The sequence below is a fragment of the Rhopilema esculentum genome, chromosome 4 (assembly GCF_057945365.1).
Source record: "Rhopilema esculentum isolate cy_ngs chromosome 4, ASM5794536v1, whole genome shotgun sequence".
NCBI lineage: Eukaryota > Metazoa > Cnidaria > Scyphozoa > Rhizostomeae > Rhizostomatidae > Rhopilema > Rhopilema esculentum.
In genome coordinates, this window is record NC_142818.1 from 6,616,820 (window position 1) to 6,628,297 (window position 11,478).

Genomic DNA, 11,478 nt, shown 5'->3' on the forward strand with positions numbered 1-11,478 from the left:
AACGCTATTTTTAGAATTTTAGAATTCTGACCAGATTACCTGAAAAGTTTCTAAAGAGTCAAGTGTCACTCGTCTTAGCAGAAACCAGTGTACATATAGCTACTTTGGTGTTTATAGCTTTACGTAGCTTTGGTCCAGATTAATCCCCAAGAAACGCGGATAAGATGTTATGTACTGTACTTATTATTAAGATCAAAACAAGGAACAATTGTATTTCGCGGAATGAAATCGACTACCCTGAACCCGAACATTCCAATCATATTAAATCCAGCAAAGAACAGTTATGTATGGGGGTAGTAACTTCACACTTTTGTCAGACTATGGAATACGTATTGTATTCGATTCACAGCACACGATCTTTTCATAAGGTAGGCATGTGGCTGTAAAGTTTTGCTAGAAGTCGTTAATGAATACAAAATAGAATGCAATGGTGCAAAAATTATTTTCGCATGCCCAGCTGAGTTCACTGTGTCATACGAAATTATATTTTAGGGAGGTGTGCCCATTTGATTGCGTGCCAATCTACTAATCTAGAATTGGAAGGAAGTAAAGCAAAGTTTAGCAATTATTGGGGGCTGCAACGCTCCCAGGCTCTCACTTTTGACAACCCAGGACGAAAAATGCAGTTGCAGATGGACCCTCCGCCCCTATCACTTTCGCTCATCTTTATCACATTTGCACTCAATGGGCTTTGTTTTGCCCATTGTTTCCAAAACGGTAACCCCCTGGAAACTACACACGAGGCCGGGAGAGGCATGGCCTGAGTTTGGCGGGAAGTGTGTGTGGTAGATCTGACAACCGCTGTTGACTAGCCAGGCTACTGTTGACTGAATTTAGAAGACGTCATTACATATCTACAAGATGATTTCGCATAAGAGGTAACAAATTACATTTTCCTTTTCCTTCTCTCAAATGTACTTGGAAAACTCAAGAAGGTCAGTCATCCAAAGTTCCATAGGTTGCCTGTAGTCTCATTCATTTCATTGCTCAACGTGCTTCTGATCGCCATACACCTTATTAAGTTGCTGGCCTAACTCAGAGCAAAGGCTTTCTTTTCTGGATTTGCTCCAATTCTGTTTTTGCTCTGTTTAATTTCGGGTATCCGGTCTGATTTGATATAAACGTAATGTACCACTTGTACATAAAAAAGTAATTAATGGGTCACGTAAAATATCGTTGCGGCCTCCCTGTTTTCAGTTCTATAAAGCCTGCAATCTTACTTGTACGAGAATAGAACTTAAAAACTAACTGTACGTACTCCAAAAGAACTAAATTTTACGGCATCGCGAAAACAGAACATCGTTTCGTTCGGCGATGGATTTCAAACATGATTGCCAAGCCACGTGTACAATCAACCTGCCACAACTATGTTACGCATAGCTGCGGCATGGAAAACAAATGTTCCACCTGACCTTCTGGAATGACGGGCCTTCTTCAACTAACTAACTAACCAACTAACAGTTTTTGAATATAGCTTATTGACAATTTTTGTTATTAAGTAGTCCCTATAGGTTTTTATATCATTATTCGAATTTTGTACTAGGTTTTTACTATTTATTTTTCATTTCTTTATTGGTTGAATTTAGATTATTTGTACTTTTAATTTGTGAACCAACTGAAAACAAGTTTTCAAACTTAGTTTGTAATTCATGCTAAAGATTATTATACATACATGCAACATTCTACACATAGTTTTTTCTATATATATATAATTAATTTTCTAACTAGGGGCAATTGCCCCTACATCCTTAGCTTTTATTGCTAAAAACAATGGGTTATTGTCCTCAACTGTACACAAACAAAGTCTTAACCCCCAAGCTGAGTTCTCTTAGAAAATTCTATGCTAAAATGTTTCTGATAAAGCCCAAAAACCCAAACTATGAAGAGCTCCATACAGTATTGCATACAGTATTGGCTTAGATTTGTAGAAAAACCAAGTATGAGAGTATATATTCTTCAAATGCTTTATTTAATTGAATGTTTTTTTATTTAGTATTTAGTATTAAGTTTTTAGTAGTTGATTGACAGACAAGTATGTGTTATATGATATTGGCTTGCCACCAATTCTAGCCAAAGTTTTTCCAGAAGAAGTCTTGCCAAGAAGATTGGTGTGCAAAGTTTTGAACAATGGGTTACCTCAAATTCTCAAATCTATTCACTATAAAACAAACAACAAGGCCTGAAACATCAAACAGGGTCCTGTAGGTCTTTTAGCTAGCCACCTTGTCCTACCAATATCTGCTCTCATCAACATCACCTTGCTGTTTTACAAGCTTTATTTTTTCAAAGTACTGCTTGACTTCATGTTTATCAACACATCAAGCTTACAAACTGCAGATAAAGGATCATGCTAGCCACAGATCTGATGCATAATGGATCACAAATATAGACTGGTTGATAGATTTTTTAAATTCTCAAGAACCATGCAAAGTCTTAAAAGGTGGAAAAAAGGCTCCTTGACTGCAAAGCTTTGAATTGAATTGGAATTGAATTTTAATTTTTTTGTAAAGAGCAATCAGTTAATAGGAATCAAGTTCTACAATAAACAGTTGGCTGTCAATCTCCAACTATATTCTCTGACAAATTACTAATTTTCACAAAGAATCACTGAGAGAGAACTGAGAAACCAATGCTCCCTGTTGTACCCAGGCAATATGTCTCTTATTGATATAAACCAATATTGTCAAAATCCAAATAATCTTGATTCATCATTTAGTCAGGCTGTGTTTTCCGTCTTTTGTTTTGTTGTGTGCATTTGCATAAATATTGAAGTTCAGCCTGACCATGGATCGTTTGGTAGTTAGGGTAGCAGATTAGAAATCAGAGTTTGTAATTTGAGTCACTGACATGACCAAACTTTTACTAAGAATAAGGGGAGGGGGTGAGTCTTATTTGCTTTTCTGCAGATGCCAATTTTTTCAGTAAAATACATTTCATTTTCAATATCTTGATTGATAAAAAAATAATTGAATTGGTAATTATTCACCTAAAATGAGAACTTACCTAGTAATTTAAAATATGTCTGTGTATTCCTTTGCTTGTTTTATTTCTTTTGACAGTAATCAATAACTTTTTCACATATAAAGAATACTTTAATAAGCACACTTTTTTAATGAATATAATGTTTTGTCTTCAACATTTTGTTAGCTTTTCATATGAGGAGGTGAAAGAAATCAGTGACCATTTGCTCTCAAAAACAAAACAGAGACCAACTATTGGGATTGTTTGTGGATCTGGTCTTGGGGGATTGGCTGATGACATAGAAAGCAAAGAAATCTTCCCATATGACGACATCCCAGGTTTCCCTCTTAGTACAGGTAATTCATATAAATGTGTAATATAGTGTTTCATCATGTAGAAGATTTGATGGGGTGAGCAGTTTTTCAATGCAACATTTCTGTTGCAAGGTGCTTGTGATGAATTTTGATCTCATTAATCTTTTACCTTGGCACAAATCTTTTACCATTTTAACCAGAAAGACCAGGAAAGCAATTATGAAATGTCCTCGATTTGTTTTCTTATCAAGCACAGACAAGATTATGTAGGAAAATACATAATACATAAATACATTTTCACCCTTGTTCGAAATCGTAAATGGCCGAAAATGCAGAAATCAGTGGTTTCCCTACATAATGTTGTCTGTGCTTGAATAAAAAAAATTGGGGACATTTCATAATTGCCTTCCTGGTCTAACCAGTTAAAATGGTGGAAAATTTGTGTCAACGCAAGAGATGTTTAAGACAAACTGCGTTGTATTCATAAAACACAGCCTTGAATGAGGCTAGTTGCTCTTGCAGCCACAAAATCTGTATTAAACTTTATCAAAGGCATAATAAATCATTATTAATGAAATTGTTTGTCTAAATGCAATTTGAATTTAAAAGGACAGGATACAATGATTGGGCAGACCATTTCATTCTATGACTGCAGGGCAGTGGATAACACATTTCCTGTAATAATATTTTTCTTTTTGCATGATTCAACCCTTATCAGCTACCCTAATACAATATAAATTATAAGTATAAATACATTATTTCAATTAAAAAAATATATAATTACAGTCTAAATAATTAGACAAATCTGTCCTGTTTAGATAGACGAATCTATCAGCTCTTCAAGTACTCCTCAAGTTGTTTTTTAAAGCGACAAATAGTTGGGAGTTCTCTAATATCAATTGGAACCTTGTTCCAGGCTTTGAGAGCAGAGTAGCTAGAATTTTTTCACACGTTCTGTAATTATTCTATGAATATTCCATAATCTTATACATCATGACCGATCGATCGAATCAAATGAGATTTTCAAGGCTCAACCAAATACATGTCCATTTTTCCTTTAATTTGGTACTTTCAATTATTGATCAAGCTCGGTCCTGTAGACATAAGTATGGAGGGTATCAACTTTAGTTTTTGGAAGGCTGCCCCAAATATCGTTAGCATACCGTAGGTGACCTTTGACAGTGGTGAAGTAGACACTGCAAAGCTCTTTTTGGGGATTTATATTTTTTAACTTTCTTAATGACCCAAGTCCTCCACAAACTTTTCTTTTACAACTTTGTATTGCTCATCCCACTTTAGGTTTTCATCGACAATTACTCCTAGAGATTTACTCTTCGTGACACGCTTAATAACACAGTTTGAGCACACACAAGAATTGCCTATTATCATAAATTCAGTCTTTCCAGGGTTGGGACTTAACTAATTTATTCTCATCCACTCAGAGAGGTTCAGTAATTCCTGCTGTGCCTCGAAGACCAGCTTCTCAACATCATTTGATACGGTCTTGAAATTTGTATCATTGACATAGATACTAACTTGTGAATATTTCAAACATTGCTCAAGGTCATTCAGGTATATAATAAAAGGAGAGGGCCTAAGCAGGAGCCCTGAGGTATACCACACAGTACCTTGCTTGTCATTGATCTCTGACCGTTAACTGAACAAAATTGTTTCTGCTGATCTAGGTAGGATTGAAACAAACTCCCAGCTGTGTTTTTTATACTGTATCTACCCACCTTATACCGTATCTACTGTATAGATTGCATTTCCCGTCAAAGCTATATGCTAAATTAACGGATATTTAACATAGTTCTTAGCTGTAGGATGCTGTGAAAATTTATAAAGAGTGCTTCCTTCTTAACAAGGACACAAGTTAACTTCTTCATTTTTATAAAACCTTTATAAAATCTTTAATTTTTTTCTTTCCATTAATTCTCCAGACATTTTTATTTTCAGTTAAAGGGCACCATGGAAAATTGATTTTTGGTGTGTTGGAAGGAAAGCCAATTGTCTGTATGCAAGGGAGGTTTCATGTCTATGAAGGACACTCTATTTACAAAGTAAGTTAAGTTTGAGTGAGATTTTGTGTAACTTAGGGTTATGGCCCCCAACAGATTGATAAGCTTCTATATCCATTTGCAGCATCTTTCCATAAAAAAAGATTATTTTCACAATTCTACTTGAATTGTCTCCTGAGAGATTTTCAAAAGGGATATAGAGTACTGCCAACCTACAAGTGGATGCAATGTATTTCTTTATGAATGCTTCTTAAAAAGAAAATCAAATTTCCACATTCCATTGGAAACCTCCTTATTCATGTAGAAGCAAGGTTAAATAAAAATATATCAACAATTATTGCATATTAACTGTATTAATGGTTATGATATTTTACTCATTTTGTTTGTTCATATCCAGCGGATGCTCGTTATTTACAACTGATTAACAGTTAATCACAATTGCTCCACAAACTATGCTGTTTATGTTTTTGCCGTAGCCACCTCTGCTTTCAAAATTTGACAGATTTTCGGAAAAATAATTGTTCTGTCGGAACTTATCGTATTATCGATAAGCAATTCACTTTGTAAAGAAAATACTAGATTTCCACAAAAAAAATGATTTCTCAAGATTTACTGATTTCTGCCATTCTGCCATAGAGTGATTTGCTGCTCGGATTTCGTCAGTTAAAATCCAAATCTTCAAGGGCCAAATTTGGTTATGGAAATTTGCAATATTGGTCATAAATTATATCTTTATTTGATATTGAAGGCCGGTACAGTGCCAACTTTTTGCCTATAACCAGATAAGGTAAAACAATAAAGGAGTCGATCAATACCATCGCTTTCCGCCAGTGGATATTCATTTTGAAAATAAAATTTTATAATTAAAATTTGCTCCAAAGAATGCAATTTCCGGCCAACTTGAAGCATTAAGATAATAACAAATGTTGCCCTTCGGCTGCAACCATGGTGTCGCCTCATGTAGTAACTTGATTCAAATCCTTGCCCCAATCTACCGATCTATAGGGTTGAGAAACGTCAGGTGCTTTCACATTAAGTATGAGAGAAACAGAGACAAGTTAGAAAGTGCCTTTTAAATATCTTTCGAGCTAAGGCAAAGGTTATGTGTTTTTCTCCCCCCCCCCCCTTACAGTAACATGAAATGCTTCTATTTGATTAGATAATTCAAAGAAATTTTGTCGGAAAGTTTTTCTTTCTGTCCACCCTGTTGATACGCCCCTGCTCTGATTGGGACAGCAACACAATCAAAAACTTAGTATAACCAAATATTGATTAAGAGACAAGAACCCAGAAAAAGTTGCATTCACACTTCCAGAGACTATGTTGTAGGTCGTTTAGAAAAATTGCCATGACCAGAATTATGTGATTTTTCGAAATCTCGATTCTTGCGATGATCATTAATTTCTGAGATGGTTCATCTATGCCATAAATATTGCAAAAATAGTGCTTTGTGAGAAGTGGAACACATTTTCTCTGCACATCAGAGATTGCTTCGTTACTGATCTGTCTTAAGAATCAGTATTTGGAAAATTGTGGACATTTTAGACTCTTTTGATTCACGATAGCAGAGCTCAGAGGAAGGGAAATGCTTCCCTTATAAATCATAGTCTATGATTATACTGGTTAAGAAAGATTTTTTTCGTCTAACTTTAAACCCATTAATGGAAAATAGCAAATACAAGAAAGAGTTTGCATGCACCCTGATAAATTGTCATTATTAGAAGAAACGAGAAAGGTTTTTGGGGTTTTTAACTCGATAAGGCATCCTCAATCTTACCCCTCGAAGTTGGAAGGAAGATATTTTTAAAAGATAATTTTTGATAAGTCTTTGCTTATACCTATTTGTTTTCAATAGCATAAACACAGTTCCTTGAACATTTAATGATATTTATTGACTTAGGGTTGGCTTATTTTTTAGCTAATTTTTAATTAATGCCAATCACAATCAAATTACATGTTGATAATACGATAAAATTTAGCTTACAAATATATGCAAGCAATAAGTGGGATTTTGCTGGACTGACTCGCACGATTGTTATGCAGCCAAAAATGTTCAGTGAAGAAACAAAAATTTTCTGCATTTACAGACAGCGTTGCCGATCAGGGTGATGGTAAATCTTGGAATCAAATATTTGTTCGTCACTAATGCCGCTGGTGGAATCAACAAATCGTTCAAGGTTGGTGATTTGATGGTGATTCAAGATCATATTGGACTGCCGTTGTTGAATTGTGTTAACCCACTGGTTGGACTTAATGACGAAAGGTATATTATCAAAAATCACTGCGTATTTATTATGGCAATTTGTATTAATGGCAACCTAAAAATCGTTTGAGTTTGTCAGGAAAATTACATTGAAAGTATATGTTTGCAACGCTGAGCATGTTTAAAGTATTCTGTTTGTCTGTGCGAATATGAGAACTCTGTATTAAATTGTCTTCCCAGCATCCTTGCTATCCCTTTTTTTCTAGGGTCGGACCAAGGTTTCCTTCATTTACTGAGCCATACAGCAAAGTATTGATTAAAACGATCCATGAAACTGCTAAGGAGTTAGGCCTATCAGAGTTCATGAGGACCGGTATTTACTTTATGCAAAGTGGACCTTGCTTTGAGACGCCAGCTGAAGTACGATTTCTACACGCGGTAAGTATAAGTGAAAACTATGATTTGAGTTACATCCTTTTTTGTCAAACATTAAAGCTCTCATGCAATTGGTGCCTTTGCAAGTATCGATGTTTGTCCAAACTTATGTACGCTGTCCCAATTTGGTACACTGAACAAAGCACGATCAGACACATATTCGATTCCATCCTCGAGTTCTCGTTTTATGCCGCAGCTTTTGTGCCTAGTGTCTGATGGGGTTGACATCCAGAGCTGTGACTGTTTTATCTGAGCTTTTCCAGAGTTTGAATTATGTTCCCCAATGCAGGACACATACTCGTGGGGTATTGCATGCCTAGTTGTTTCAGCTGGCACAAGGGACTGCGGAAACAGGGGTGCTATAGGGGCTTTAGCCCCCCAAAAAAATTTCCAAATTATACTTAAAACCATATAAAAAACGCCCTGCTCCTGGTTTTAGCATGTTTAGCCCCCAAACCATTTTAGCCCATCAATCTGTAATATGCTCCGCAGTCCTTGTTTGGCACTGCAATAGAGATAGCACAGCTTTCAAATCTGACACTTCCCCATTTTCCTCGCCTCTTAACCTTCATTATTCTTCTTTTATTGGCGTTTAAATTCAAATTCCAACTTACCTTGCTACCATAAGAAAGGTTTATTCATGGTTTTTAGTGCAATACTTTAAAAGTAAATAGTGCAAGATTTTGAAGTAATAGCAGAATAAGCTTGTGATGGCTCGGATCGTCAGTTGTGCACACAAATAAATGACTAAGCTCGAATGACTTATCTTTAGGTTGGCGCTGATGCGGTTGGCATGAGCACGGTCCCAGAGGTTGTTGTTGCAATTCACGCCGGTGTCAAAGTTGCTGGAATATCTCTGATTACCAACCAGGCAATTCACGACTACGAGGATCGTCCGCCACCCAATCACGAGGAAGTAATGGCTGTTGGTAAACAAAGGTCAAGCGATATAATCAGAATCTTACGCAGAGTCCTTTCAAAAATTGATTAATTCTGTTTTTGGGCAATTAGACTTTGAAATCATTATCATTATATTTAGTCTCAGAATATTTTAAGAACGCATTATTTTAAACACAGAATAAGGAGCCCCTGTTTATTCTCGATATGTTTTGCAAAGCATTTATTTACAAACAGTTAATAAAATCTTATTCCCTTTTAGAATCAAGTTGTACTGGTAAACTAATTTGTTCCCAACACCATCCACGCTCTTTCTACTTATCATTTTATTTTATCATCCGTGAAATGGCTTTGTGATAACGGATATTGAAAACCAATAAGAAACTTTTATATTTATCCCTTCCTGATTTCACAAAAGTTCTATCTGCCATGATTTAGTGAAGGTTAATCGAGGAGCCTATATGTTCAAAGTGAAGTTAAAGATTAAAGCAAATCTTTCTGAATCTAAAAACATTGAAAATCATTTGAAGGTACAGAACACCAATTCAATTTTTGCTTCATCTATTTTACAACCCTCTTTACATCAGGCCATCTTAGATTCCCGCCTCTTCTATCGGTTGGTTGTTGTTTGTCTCTGCAAAGAGTTTTCGTGTAAAAGTATTTATTTAAATACCAGTACGTATTATAATGGTAGTGTCACCCTATTTATTCCGAAACAATGTGATTTGGTGTATGATTCAACTTATAATTTTAATTTACCCATTTATTGTGTATTCCTTAGTTTTTGTTCAAATATTTAAATGGAGTCGTGAAATACCTTGTTTTTCTTGCTGCTTCCCAATTCTTAGCAAAATACATGTCATGAACTGAAAAAACCAATCTTTACAGACGGATAAAGCCAGTGCAGCCAGACTCAATGTGATGTTGTCCACTTAGCTCAAGAGCAACCACGAATAGCAAGGGTGATGAATAAATTATCGAAACCTCGGTACAATATCTAAGCAGTAAAATCGAAGGAATTACATAAGTAACAACAAAATTCTTAAATTCTGTATCAACTGTTTTAGTTGAAGGAAATCTGATTTGATAGGCGCAAGATCCCACTGAGTGTCTTTAAAGTATGTGTTTTCAAATTTTTATAATCGTAAATACATTTGCATCTACGCTGATACTACCAAGGATATATTTTCAAATATCTCCATTTTAAACAATATTTGTGAAGTGCCTGATTTTAAAACGTTCTGTTTTCCAACGGTTTAATGTGGACGCAAAAAAATAATGGATAGCTACACGACGAGCAGCAATACTTTTAGCAAAGACAGTTGTAATATTGCAATGGTCGTCATTTCAAAATAACCTAATTATAAATTACCTAATCTAAACTAAATATCCACAAATTAATCCAAGGAATTAATCCATAACAAATTCAAAATAAAAGGAAACATTGAAAAGTAAGATTAAAACCTGTAGTGTTTTTTTGACATTTTGAAGGATGGAAGAAAGTGTACATGTTTGAAATCTTTGCCCCATTTGTTCTACAGCTTTGGTGTTTCTTAATTTCAGTGTATTTTGAGCTGAGCTTTTTGTAAATAAAGTAAACTGCCCTAAGTGTACTTCCAGTTGATAGCATGCTACCAGTTAATTGCAGGTAGAAATTGAAATGCAGTTTTTGCACATTTTGTATATTGTATGAACCAGTCTGGAGCCGTCGTTGTATCCTTGTGCCGTTTAAGTCAGAATTTTAACAGCAATCGGGATTCATTTTGAATACCCAAACTGTGGAGGGTTGAAGTGGTACTCTCAACATTTAAAAGACGTTGCTTTGTGAGAAACATCGTTTTTGGCAAGCATAAGGTACGAAAGAAATCGAAGGCATAATCAATGACAAACTGGCATCATTAATCGATGAAAAATATTTAATGGAACAGACGTAGGTGAACTCATTAAAGAAGATCTGTAAACTGAAGACACTTGCAGACAAGCAATTCTCTTATGAACGTGTATAGTTATTTTTTAATGTATTCTCGCAATGAGATCAAAGTACTTGTTTTAGAAACAGTGCTGAAACATTACCAACAGAATATATACGTTGCCCGTGTATAGCTTCGTAGAATATGTGCACAGGTCGGTTTCTTTCTTAACGGGAATTTGCCGCAAAGATGCGCAAAATTAGCGAATTTTCGATTAAAGTCAATAAAAACATTTCTATTGGTTATGATGAAAGATAGTAAGAACTTTATGAAGAAATAGACAAAGAAGACATAGAATTTTAGTATGAATACATAGGGTGATGGAGAAATTGGGGGTTAGAGATGATAAACTACGATGACACTTACCCTGGGCAACAGAGCCTGTTAAATCCGGGGATAAGATATTGTAGACAGCTATCCTTGCTCATAAAATTTTTCTACCCAGTTCTAACTATATTTCTGAGACTAAATATGAAATAATGGAGACTCTTTAATTTGTTCTGGACCACTTATGGGTATTCAGTTGTAAAAGGATATATTTATTACAAACCATAGAATCGAAACTCGTATTTTCAAACTTTTGTGGAACAAGCCTAAAAAAGCTTTTTTTCAAGGAAATAGCCATACCTCTTAGGCAAGAACATTCTCGTCCACAGCAACATTACCCAGGATTCATTTGG

The 11,478-nt window shown here is 35.3% G+C and overlaps 1 protein-coding gene across 1 annotated transcript; it reads left to right on the top strand.

Moving 5' to 3' along the window:
- The first annotated feature begins 723 nt into the window (after positions 1 to 723).
- LOC135690561 (purine nucleoside phosphorylase) lies at positions 724 to 9,642 on the top strand. The gene is made up of 6 exons (XM_065208151.2): positions 724 to 878; positions 3,148 to 3,317; positions 5,232 to 5,335; positions 7,381 to 7,556; positions 7,763 to 7,934; positions 8,704 to 9,642. The coding sequence occupies exons 1-6, from the start codon at positions 862 to 864 to the stop codon at positions 8,920 to 8,922; spliced, it is 858 nt and encodes a 285-aa protein (XP_065064223.1). The 5' UTR covers positions 724 to 861; the 3' UTR covers positions 8,923 to 9,642.
- Positions 9,643 to 11,478: the final 1,836 nt, after the last annotated feature.